The 12,488-nt window shown below is 32.9% G+C and overlaps 4 protein-coding genes across 4 annotated transcripts in view; 3 read left to right on the top strand and 1 right to left on the bottom strand.

Annotated features, from left to right (window-relative positions):
* Positions 1-445: 445 nt before the first annotated feature.
* On the top strand, positions 446-2,742 carry LOC105622756 (serine/threonine-protein kinase RIO3-like). Its single transcript, XM_012204168.1, has 4 exons — positions 446-546; positions 836-1,020; positions 1,086-1,192; positions 1,326-2,742. Exons 1-4 carry the CDS (start codon positions 446-448, stop codon positions 1,599-1,601), a joined length of 669 nt encoding a protein of 222 aa, XP_012059558.1. The 3' UTR covers positions 1,602-2,742.
* A 323-nt stretch (positions 2,743-3,065) lies between these two features.
* Positions 3,066-6,192, bottom strand: LOC105622757 (FAS-associated factor 2-A). Its single transcript, XM_012204169.1, has 8 exons — positions 6,130-6,192; positions 5,961-6,041; positions 5,227-5,452; positions 4,761-4,947; positions 4,330-4,503; positions 4,140-4,235; positions 3,710-4,022; positions 3,066-3,230 (listed from the first exon to the last, which is right to left on the bottom strand). Exons 1-8 carry the CDS (start codon positions 6,190-6,192, stop codon positions 3,066-3,068), a joined length of 1,305 nt encoding a protein of 434 aa, XP_012059559.1.
* An 817-nt stretch (positions 6,193-7,009) lies between these two features.
* On the top strand, positions 7,010-8,928 carry LOC105622758 (protein Red). Its single transcript, XM_012204170.1, has 2 exons — positions 7,010-7,498; positions 7,837-8,928. Exons 1-2 carry the CDS (start codon positions 7,010-7,012, stop codon positions 8,926-8,928), a joined length of 1,581 nt encoding a protein of 526 aa, XP_012059560.1.
* A 2,132-nt stretch (positions 8,929-11,060) lies between these two features.
* Positions 11,061-12,488, top strand: part of LOC105622759 (cytosolic 10-formyltetrahydrofolate dehydrogenase) — a 5,878-nt gene continuing 4,450 nt past the window's right edge. The window contains exons 1-2 of the mRNA XM_012204171.1: positions 11,061-11,111; positions 12,156-12,297. Of these exons, the coding sequence (XP_012059561.1) occupies positions 11,061-11,111; positions 12,156-12,297 (193 nt within the window). The remainder of the gene's footprint in view (positions 11,112-12,155; positions 12,298-12,488) is intronic.

Raw genomic sequence — 12,488 nt, forward strand, 5'->3', positions numbered from 1 at the left:
ATATTAAATATATATTAAAAATTGAGAGATTACATTCTTATCGATTAGCGGTAATATTAATGCCTTTTCAATTTTTGGCAATTATATTCTCTTTTTCAAATTTCCATCAAATGGTAATTATCAAAACTTTTGAAAGAAGAGAAACGCAACACTGTTTTATCTACTCGATATGTCTTCGGGTGTGATGTAAGCAGTATCTATTTCGTCTACTTGATCTATTTACATCGTGATCTCGGCAGTCTCGGGGTGTCGGGGGGGGGGGACGTTATAGACAGTCTCGTATCGTGTAATAAGAAGAAAAGTGTTTTAAATAAGGGGGGATATCTTGAAACTCGTATTTATCTTAAATCTCCTTCCACCTCATATTTATCTCCTCTTCTTCTGTTTGTGCGACATCGTGGTGTCGTATTCATACAATTTCAGCTCATTCCGGTCGATTACAGTAATGGCAACTCCAAAAGTATGGGCGAAAATACAACCTCTGGAGAGTCCTGTTAATTTACTGGATATTACAACGGAACAATTGGCCGCGAGCATGCAGGAGAGGTAAGTATCGCTTGCGACGAGTCCATTTATCTTTAGCGAAGATTCTTCGTATATAAGTAGATTTTACAAAATTTTCAACTTTTCATTAAACTTAAATATCACTAAACTTAAATATTATAATGTATATTATAAAAACTTGATAATTTTCTTATGAAATATGTATGCGAAATATGACTTTCATTTTATATCATAAAAATAAAACGTTTAACGTTCCAAGTTTGTTAAAGCACAGAACTGGAATGTTTATACAATGTAATTTTTATGTCTAAAGTAATTTTTGTATTGTAAGGGAACTGAAGAAATGTTTTGACGAGGATAACGTGAATATAATGGATAAGACGATGGGAGAAACGTATGATGCAAGTGATACTGGCAACGATGAAGTCATAGCATATTTGTTACAAACTCAATTTAGTCGCGAGTACGATACGATGTTGAAGCGTACAGAAGAGAAGTTCAATCGTGACTCAAAAGGTGACAAGAAATATATCAATTTCCTTGTTTACGTTATTATTTCAAGTTATTCTTCCTTATTTCAGTGAGCATCTCATTTAGCAATTACCGCAGCTCTTTGTACAATATCAAGGATGAAGATAATGCAGATTTTAATGTAGACGACAATAATAGGGATTTTGATCGATTTGTCGTAAGTTTACTGTGCAGTGTTATAAATATAATTCATAAGATATATACATGCAAATTAGATACTGCATAGATTAAGAATTTGTTTACATTAACAATATATTAACATATAAAATGATAATACATTGTTGTTTCAGAGCATAGAAAAAGAGTATGCTTCGATACCACGCTGCGGTTACAAAAAGATGGGAAAAGATTCTAGGATTGTTACGAAGCATGACATCTTAATGTCTTCCAGGATTAATGCTTGCCGATTATTACAGTTCCCACCAGGAATTCATACGGGAGACACGGGTGGTTTTGATGTTAAATTGAATAATAAAGTATACAACTCTTTGCTCACTCATAGTCGGGCGCAATATTCCAAGGAGAGAGCAAAAGTCTCGCCAAAATCGAAAACTCATTCGAAATAGAACTTAATACCTGACAGTTTTCTTCCTAAAGCAGTATTCTGTACTTCGTTAATGCACGATATATATCTCCCTTGATATCTTGTTTTACTAAAATATTAATAAATCAATTTAAATTATCATTTGAAAATTATTTCGTATAATGTAATTATCAATTTCCTACTTTTAGTAATAGGCAACATTTATCAATGATTCATAATCGCTAACAATGTACAGAATATCTGTGTTCATAATCTGCAATTGTTATTTTTATGCCCACTTACTGTAAATACGTCAGGATAATTGCACAACATAACGAAATGATGAGTTTGTACATAATTCAGTTAAATGTACATTTAAAAATTAAAAAAAAAAATAAATCTAGCAACTAGAAACATTGTTTAGAACTGAAATATATCCTTTATAATATATATCTCAGCAACATAAAAAAAAAACAGAATTTATCAGATGTAAAACAGGAAACAATTGTGTAAAATTGTGAAACAATATTGTCATTGTTCTGTAAGTAAACATGACTAAACCAGTTGAATAATCGATAAAAAATTCAATGCTTTTTTTATCAGGTATATCAAACATACAATTAGGCGAGCTACACATTTTTTTCGTTAAATTAAAATATTATATAATACTTATAACTGATTAAAATAGTCAAAAATTTTCTATCAAAATCTATGTGGAATTTATTCATGGAATTTATTAATTCTCTTGATATCAATTCTTATTCTGGATCACGAAAGTATCAAACGAATACATTTGCTAATAAAGAACCAATTGCACAATGAACATGTATTAAAAAAAAACTTTGCTTTCCCCCTTACATATATTTAATTATATATTGGACAAATTCGGTATATGTCACAGGGAAATAAATAGATAAATTTATAGGAGTTCAGACAGATGTATCCTTGAAATTCATCATAAAACGTACGTATCACTTTTTATATATATATATGACACCGTTTAGTATTAGTGTCGGAAGATATAAAAGAAATTTGTTGTAATTTTTTTTACGAAATCGTTTTGTTACACAAAAAAAATTTAATATATTCCTATCTATATATTTTCTTTTTTTTAAATATATGAAATGCATTTTTTAATAAATGCGGTGGTCAAAATACCGATTGTTAATTTAAATAAGCTGCATGTATAGACACATTTTTCCCCCTTTTTTGATTCCTATCTTTTGGTATATTTCGTGTAATTATATTTTTCATCCAGTAAAGTCTCACATAAAGTACTAGAATGTATCAAATATATATATATATATATATATATATATTATGTGTGTGTATGTGTGTGGGTGTATGCGTGCGTGTAGGTGTGCGTGTGTATGTGTGTCTGTGTGTTTGCATCTTATGCTGCATGAGCTTGTATCCCTTGACAAGTGTCTTTCATGACAGTATCATTTTTCTTGTGGAATGATACCAGAACTTGAAGAATGTCATATCGAAATATTGATGATCGCAATTAGTCGTCTAGATCGTTAACGTGAAGAACCTCTCTGTGGGTTAAACCGGCATCTGATAGAGTCGAAATATCTCTGCAAGGATAGAGGACTCTTCTCGGATAGCTCGTTGTTATCTCGAAACTCGCTGGAGAATCTGGTTGGCTGAATATCCAGTGATAAACATCCTGAAAAAAAAAAAAATCTTATTTTCATTATATATCATTGTTTTTGCTGAGTCAATAAATGGTACATAATTGAATGTGTACAAATGCGTTGAAAAATTTTTGAAAATTTTTTATAATAAATTCTAATTAAGAATATTTTTAATTTATATTTATTTTTATGATTAATGCACGCACGCACACACGCACACACAAATAAGCGAAAAAGATATTCATCATATTTGGTCAAAGGGTTTTAATATTTTGTGAACTTTACAATTGTCACATAAGCAAATGCAAGTTGATTATTTATCGATCCCGAAACACAGCCCTGAAGTTGGAATACTTAAATTTACTTGAACTGGAAATTGTAAAATTTACACAAAAATATTGTTGGGTTCCAGTTCTTTGATCGAATAAGACTTTCATTTATTTGTGTTGAACATTTTTAGGTTGATTTTCACTTACTACTGTTTATATTTATAATTGTTCATACTAATTACCTTGACTGTATCAGTCATAAGAAATCTTCTTTTCATTGTTCTCTCTCCAAGTTTAATTTGAAGATGACATGCATGGGGATTAGATGGTTCCGGTTCGAGGGGCACTTTGCCAATAGTACGTTCTTTCTCGAGACGTATACGTTGAATTTCCAATTCCTGAGCATCCAATTCTTCCTTTTCTCGGGCCTCTTGCTCCTCGCGTGCCTTTCGTTCCTCCTCTCTTCTGCGATCCTTCTCTTGATCCGCGCGTAACGATTCCTCGTAAGCGCGATCCTGTTGTTGTCGAAGCGATTGCGCCGCGCTACGTTCTGCCCTAAAATAAAACACATACATCAGCAGATGTTCAAAAGATAACTTAATTAATGTTATCTATTTTTTTTCTCTTGCAAAGATTAAAATATTTACAAATTTTATGAAAAATTTTAATTACCTTTCCCGACGTGCTTGGATAAGATTGATTTCATTACGTTCTATGATAGTTTGCAATCGCGACATTAAATCAGAAGAAGATGGCGCGCCTTCCAATCTATAAGAAAAAAAATAAATTTATCAATTAAATTTTAAATACTGAAGAGTTATACAAACATTTGTTTCAAAGTATGCAGATTAGTCTTACGTACCGACCGACTATTGTCATTCTATTGTCCTTTAATACAATAAGCGCTAGGAAAGGATATGAACCCGATTTGAGCGCTTCCACGACTTTATAGCCCTCTCCAGATTTTACGTTACATGCCCAGAACAAAGTATGTATGTTTATATATCTTATTACTTCAGGATCGGACAATGTATTCCTGGAAAAAAAAAAAAAAAAAATAGCATTTCTTGTGTAGGATTCATATCATCATATGACATCCGACATACAACATCCAATAGCCAGAATAGAATTTGTTTCTTGGAGACAAAATGAAATTATAACTAGAACCGAATTCTTTTATTGGATATGATATCGTCAGATGTTGTGCGCAGTATTAATCCATTTTTATTGTGTATTTTGTATATATATCTAAATTATTGTATATATATCTATCTATTAGAATCTTAAGATTACCTGCACCATTGGTCGACCTCCTGCGCTTCATCTTTATGCAGATATACCAAGAGAAATCTTAATTCTTGTTTCGCATCCGAAAGAGCTTGACTGTAGGAGCCCTGGTAAAATACTGGGTGAATATTACCATAACGCTCCTCGTAAGATCTAATAAAGTTGACTACATCTTCCACTGGATCAGAGGACACTTGAAAGATATTATTTATTGCTTCAATTAGCGCATGAATCATAGATCTATATGTATGTGATTACAAGGATAACAATTAGCAAAATTAATTTAAATCAATTTGCAGTCAGTAAATTATCTTAAAAGATTTTAATTAAATCTTGCATATACATGCACTATATAATGTAAATTGAAAAATTTGCTTTTACAAATTTTCTATATAAATGTCTTTCTTAATTCTTAAGAAAAGAAATTAACTCATGATATGAGAGAGAGGATGTGTTATTATACACTACTTACCAGGTCTAACATTTCTTTTAAATATTGCAAAAAGTAACTGCAGGATACTGCTCACTAGATTATAACACATGGAAAAAATATAGGATAAGAGACCACCACCTCCACCAGAGCTTCCAGGATAACTAAAATAAATTCTTGAACTACTGTCATCTACGACTTGGGGTGGGCGGGCACGTGAATCCTGTGCATACATAGATGGTCTGCCTTCATACAAATTTAATTGCTCCTACAACATAGAGAAACATTTTAAATCATACAAATTAGAGCTTCATCATACTTTGCATGTATGTGGAGTTCACATAAGATATTTATTGATAACGTAGAAAATTATTAATGGTAAATAAGTACGCTGCACTGTTGCAAAAAAATGTAATTTTGTCCTCAGTTAATCATATTGGATAATATTCAATATTTTATGGAAGTTAGAAATCTTAAAATGTTAAGCTATATTTTAAGACTTTACTACAATGAGGAGAGTAACTCAAGAGTCAATTTTTATAATTGGTTATTTCAAGACCATCTTAAGTAATATTTTCTGATATCACAAGTAAACACAGAACTATATATATTATTAAAGAGAAAAAAAAGAAAAAGAATACTCAAGAATAAATTCTATTACTTATGTATGAATATCCAGGAGTTAAATCTTTTACTAATTGTCAGAATAAAATTTTGGAATGCAGTCTAGCAAGAATAAATTAAGAGATATATTATAAAAGAGAAATATAATGTACTTGAACCGCCACTTCCAAATTCCAATTGTGCCTCTGCAAAACGTCTCTGCATACCGAGAGATCTTCGATGCCGGTGAGATCCTGTGGATAATTATGTGACATCATTCACGATATCGTATAGGAATAATGCGCGTGATTTTAATAAGATAAGAAATGAGCAAGATTGTACCTGAAACTGCAGTACTTTTTCGGTTTGATCGCCGCTGAGCTCCCCCAAGGCGAGGTCTGCCATTGCGACGTTTTCTGTCCAACAAATCGAGGGAACGAGATGTTTGAAAAAATCCGGTTGTCGTGAACGCGTAGTTACATCGAACTCATCAGCTGATGTAAGGATCGCATACACGACGCAGGTTATAACGCGAGGTCGTAACCATTTGGATACGCGAGTGTCTCCGGCGGGAATTAACCTCCAGCGTTGTTCAAGTTGAGCGGCGATGTCCCTCGAGACGTCACGACGCGATTTGCTTCATTTCTCCGCTGCATACACGATGTTTTCCGACGTCATGGCTCTCCACGGTAAAATTTACAACTTCAAGATCGTCCTCATGCACAGTCATGCACAGTGCGACTCGGGAAAAGGCGACGTCGACAGTAACCAACGGTTGGTATGATATCTCTCGTCCTCTCGGAATCGTCGGATTTCGTGATTAGCGGATCTTGTTTTCCGAAATTCCCTAAATGTCGTAGGTTGACAGGAGATGGAATTCCACATGTTACTAGGAACATTTGCTTACTGCAAAAGAATTCTACATTGATATCCCTGCATTCGGAACTTTGAGTTTCCATCATAAGATAGCTTTAAATAAACTAACCTATAAAGCGTACCGATCCTTGACGTAGATATATGTAAATGTAAAAATACAAATTTGTTTGACGTTTTGAATATTGTGCAGAGATTGTTATTTTATGTTTTACAATTTTCAACAACACTAAAGGTAAATGTTTCACTCTTATGGAAAAAGTTTGAGTATTTTAAATCATGGTGTTTTTTCCTATAATTTTAATGATTCTAATTTTGCTTCTGATACCAGGAAAAACAGTCAGCCAAGATGCCTGAAACGGAAGAAGAGGTGGGTATGTCCGTTCGCTTGACAAACGATGATTTCCGAAAGCTCTTGATGACTCCAAGGGCGTCAGTACCCTCAGCTACTCCAGCCTCCGTGCCAGGTACAGTAAGGGATGCGAGTGCAAAAACTGCCCAAACGCCCCAAGTTAGCGGAGGCAGTCGGGCCGAGTTACGAAGGAAGAAGAAGAGCTTCTATGCAAAATTAAAAAAGCAGGAGGAGGATAAGATGGCTGAGCTCGCTGAGAAATATAGAGATCGTGCGAGAGAGCGCAGGGATGGTACCAATCAAGATTACCAGGCAGAAGATCCTATGAACAATGCTAGTGCTTATCGAGCTGTTGCACCTGACCTGAAATCTGGCATGGATGCTGCAGAGCGCAGGAGACAGATGATTCAACAGTCTAAATTCTTGGGTGGTGACATGGAGCACACTCACTTGGTCAAAGGCTTGGATTACGCTCTTCTGCAGAAAGTATAATGCCTTCAGGATTTTATTACCTCTTTTATTGCTTTATCAAAGTTTTAAAAAAAATTGACTGCAAAAAATTTATTGCAATATAGATATATATCGAATCAATTTATTTATCAGTTATTTAAAATAAAATCATTAAACAGTTTGAGTATACAAGATTGGAATGCATACTATCATCTGTATACTTTGTATACAGATGATAGTATGTATACCAATCTTAAATTTTATTTTAACTCACATTCATTGTATATTCTTAAATAATATAATAATATAATGCTATATTATTATATTAAATAATATAATATAATAATATAATAATATAATGCTACATTTTATAGGTACGCAGTGAAATTGAAGCAAAAGAACATGAGCAAGAGCAGGAGTTAGAGAAACTAGTGAAGCCAAAGGAGAAGTCAAAGAAAGAACCACTTCCGGAGAAGAAAGATGACGAGATGCAATTCAAGACCAAGATCGGTCGGAACGTATACAAGACAATCATGACCATGAAATCCAAGCAAATTGAAAGGAATGAACTCTTTACGCCAGGTCGCATGGCATATGTGATCGAGTTAGATGATGAAAATGCCGACGTCGACATACCGACGACGCTTATCAGAAGCAAGGCAGACGTGCCTACGATCGACAATACACCAACTCTCACGACCAATGATATTGTAATAAATAAATTGGCTCAGATACTATCGTACTTGCGCCAGGGAAGCCGTCACAGCAAGAAAGGCAAAAAACTGAAGGATGGACGCGGTCGTGGCGATGAACTGAACGAACTCGACATCCAGTCACGTCAGCCCGTTACTGATGAGAGTATTTATGGCGACATTGGTGATTATGTGCCGACGATGATAAGCAAAAAGGATGGGCAGCTGCGCGAGAAAAAGAAGAACTCATACTTTGACAAGCCCGAATCGAATCTGGATACTGATGACAAGGCAAACGCGCCTCAGTTGCCGAACGCGTTACAGCCGAACGCGATTGCCGCTGCAGTCGCTGCAGCAGACAGCAATGCGCCGAAAAAGGGTGCATTGCTGAACAAACTCGCGGCCGAACCAGAAGGATACGCTGAGTGTTATCCAGGTTTAGACGAGATGCAAGACGCTATCGATGATTCAGACGATGAAGTGGATTATACGAAGATGGATCTAGGTAATAAAAAGGGCCCGATAGGTCGCTGGGACTTTGATACGCCCGAGGAATACAGCGAATATATGAACAACAAAGAGGCACTGCCTAAGGCAGCTTTTCAGTACGGCGTGAAAATGGCTGATGGTAGACGCACCAGGAAGTACAATAAAGAGAAGAATGAGAAGGCAGAACTCGATCGCGAATGGCAAAAGATCCAGAACATTATGAACAAGAGGAAACCGACAACGGCGATCGAGGGTGCATCTGAATTCAAAGTACCACGATATTGAGCGTTCTGTTCAACTAGCGAATCTGTATTTTCAGTTTATCGCATAAATCGAAAGTCTCAAGAATCTAAAACTGTTATCTTAAATTGTTATGTATAAGATATGAAGAAAAATCGTTTTATTATCAGAAGCGATTTTTTTTTGTTTGTATAAATACAATAAAATTTTTCGCGAATTTTTTAATTATCTCCTTTCGCGACAAATTTTTCAACACACACACACACACACACACACACACACACACACACACACGCACGGACGCGCGCGCACACACAATATGAATAAATTATTATTCAAATAAATACACTATATAATAAATTTATTCTTATAAAGCTATATGCTGATAAATTCATGATATACAGTTTATCAAATAAGTTATTAGTATAGTTAATATTAATGAAGCAGTCAATAAGAACCAACTTGAATAACAAAATTGTATATGTTGTATCATATGTTGTAGACATTTAATCTAGTTTTACATTAATCTATACAATAATTTGTCTTACGAACTAGTTTTCTAAGTGTTAAGTATATGCATATTTATATGCCCGAATGTAGTATATAATATAAAAATATATAATACCTATACATATATAATTAATAATTTTCATATGCATTAATTATTTTATTTTCTAATTATTAAATCCTTAAAGTTATCTTGTTACTGTCTTCACTTTAATTAAGGAATTTAAAAATAACATAAACATCATTAACGAGTATAAATTTTTATGAGTGCAAAGAAGATGTGTCTGTTTATCCGAAAAAATTTATTTGGCTTATTTTAAAGAAAATGCAATTTTTTTCGGTATGCATATTATAGTTTAAACAGTCCTTTATGGAATGAGAACGTTAAATGATGAATTATGTAATGGGGTTACAACGTGATAACTGATCGTTTTCGTGGAATTACGAATTATGGATGCGTGAAATAGATAATATTAAATGCGTATTTTACGTTTACATGTCTTGTGATAAAGATCGTATAACTTCAGAACAGAGTGATCCGAAACCGGTTAGCGGCAGTTCGAAAATGCTAATATAAATGCAAACGAATTTATCGACGAGACTTTTTGCTTCTTTGTGAACTAATGATCTCAAAACCGGTGAATCTTTCCTTTTAACTGGAACAAGCCGGTTTGCACTTAATCAGTTTGTATCTTACGATTAGAAAGTCATTGGCATTATAGAAAAAAAATCTCCGATCAATTCTGATTCGATGTTATATTTGACGTAAATAAATTTAAATCATTATCAGTATTTGATAAGAAATGACTGTTGCAAATAGTTTGCAATTTAGTTTTGCAAATTCATTCTAGAGTGAGATCAATTTAGAAACGAGGGAGAAAATAAGATTTCATATTTTTCTAGTCAATCGATTATTTCTTATTGAATATTTTATAATATTATTAATAAAATAAAAAGAAAATTCGGATGTTATTAAACGTACTTTTTGTTTCTTATTTTTCGCAATTCATATTATTTAATAATAAATACTATTATCAAAAATATTTTATGGTAGAATAGTGTTGTCCGATTTATAACAAATAAATACTGAATTCTTGATATACCTCATTCTGCTACAGAGAAGAAAAAGTTTCAAAAAAATATTAATTGATTCAACTAAATGTAGCGGTCTACGGACTGTCAAGAAGGTATTTGTTAATTCAAATAAATAACATGTTTTAAATTACAAAATTTTGTTAATCTAAATATATAAATATTTGAACTAAATAATCATTACGAACTAAACGCATTTAGTCAAGTTAATAACTTTTTTTCTCAGTGTAATTAAAAACTACTGAATTTGTTAATAGTCTGGTACTATGAGAAAAAATGTTTAAACATAAGCTTGGTCGCATGGCTTTGGCCATGGATAGTTTACTGAATTATGACATAGAGATAATGGAAGTCTCTCGAGGAAAGTAAATAGTTCGGATCTTGACCTCCGTTTAAATGATATTGATATCGTTCACGTATATATATATATGTAACTGCTTTTACCCGGGTGTTCACAGTTTGCGCAAGGAAATTGACTGCGATCGAGTTGCACTCGAAGTGCAATCAGTGAGAAAAGTGAAGGCGCAACGTGGACATATCCCACGATACACTCGCGATACACCTACATTCTGCAACTGATGCTGGCCCTCAGGAATCTCGTTCGGCGGCACAACCTCGTCTTGAATATCGTAAGTTCAATAAATCCTGTTCCATCGAAATTCAAGAGAGAGAAAAAATTTGACTCCATGAAGCATACATGAGAGATACGAATTTCTCTTTTGCATTATTTTTATTGCATTATTATTAGAACAAAATACTTCTTATAATACGTGAAATATCATGGCGATCGTATTGTGATGAATATAAAATGTAACATATAACGTATGTCATATAAAGAATGCGATATCAGGTAATATACATGGATTATATTAGGGCAATGTTGTCATAATACAATCTTATCGACGTAAATTATCACTGTTACTCACACAGTATTCTTTTTCTAAATCACCAATCCTATAAGCGCATATTATTTAATATTTTAAGCGTATTCTTAGAATATTAAATGTATATAATGCTTAAAATATTAAATAATATTATGCGTCTATAAGAAAGTAACATTGTAGTCACACGTAAATTTATAATTCTATCCTTTTACCGTAATAAGATTTAGATATTTTTATTGGTTTAATTTTAATAATTGGCTTCTGCATGATCGATATTTCCTGTTAATATTAATTTACATTTTATGATGAATTTACTAATTAATATGATATCATTCACGTTTTTTTTTTTATGTGGCAATGGTGTCGTGGATGCGCGATTAATTATATTAATAGGGGCTTCGCGGTGATATTCTGTAAATAAGCTTCGTAAATGTATATTTACAGCCTGTATAAACTGCTACTGAACAGAGAGACTAAATCCTGGATAGGTATGTAGATTGAACATTATTTAATTAATACATTTACTAATGAAATATCTAAAACGTTCAATATTAACGTATTTAAAGATACCTGACAAAAAGCTAATTTTTTGTGTAACGTATATAGAAATATAAATCGATGAACTATTTAACAGATTGATGTAATAAATTATTTTAACGATGACATTACTTACAATTATCGTATTTATCTCACTTAAGAGTTTGATTTAATTTTCGATGAAAATTTTGAGGAGAAAGTACATAGAGATTAATAAAAATTTTTCACAAATGATAATATTGAAAATCACAGTCGACGATGGCGCAACTCAAGGTGGCTATTATCGGACAAAGTCCATTCGCGGCGGAAGTCTACAAACTTTTACGACAGAATGGACATCAGGTGACTGGAGTGTTTACGATTCCGGATAAGGGAAACCGCGAGGATCCTTTAGGTATTAGAGCTTAAAATTATTAATCGTATTACGAATCTTCTCGATTTATATATATATATATATATATATATATATATATATATATATATATATAGTTAGTATTAGTTATATTATAGTTTACGTTTACGTTTACGTTAGTAGTAGTTAAGTAAAGTTATATATAATAATATATAATAAAATAAAAACGTAAA

Source organism: Atta cephalotes, assembly GCF_000143395.1.
Source record: "Atta cephalotes unplaced genomic scaffold scaffold00048, whole genome shotgun sequence".
NCBI lineage: Eukaryota > Metazoa > Arthropoda > Insecta > Hymenoptera > Formicidae > Atta > Atta cephalotes.

Excerpts from the sequence above, each read along its gene's own strand:
- LOC105622756 (XM_012204168.1), top strand. The coding sequence starts at position 446 with ATGGCAACTCCAAAAGTATGGGCGAAAATACAACCTCTGGAGAGTCCT. Across the intron at positions 1,021-1,085 it reads GTTCAATCGTGACTCAAAAG|TGAGCATCTCATTTAGCAAT; the intron begins GTGACAAGAAAT and ends TCCTTATTTCAG. Across the intron at positions 1,193-1,325 it reads GGGATTTTGATCGATTTGTC|AGCATAGAAAAAGAGTATGC; the intron begins GTAAGTTTACTG and ends TTGTTGTTTCAG.
- LOC105622757 (XM_012204169.1), bottom strand. The coding sequence starts at position 6,192 with ATGGCAGACCTCGCCTTGGGGGAGCTCAGCGGCGATCAAACCGAAAAA. Across the intron at positions 6,042-6,129 it reads AAAAAGTACTGCAGTTTCAG|GATCTCACCGGCATCGAAGA; the intron begins GTACAATCTTGC and ends AATTATCCACAG. Across the intron at positions 4,504-4,760 it reads GAGGTCGACCAATGGTGCAG|GAATACATTGTCCGATCCTG; the intron begins GTAATCTTAAGA and ends TTTTTTTTCCAG.
- LOC105622758 (XM_012204170.1), top strand. The coding sequence starts at position 7,010 with ATGCCTGAAACGGAAGAAGAGGTGGGTATGTCCGTTCGCTTGACAAAC. Across the intron at positions 7,499-7,836 it reads ATTACGCTCTTCTGCAGAAA|GTACGCAGTGAAATTGAAGC; the intron begins GTATAATGCCTT and ends TACATTTTATAG.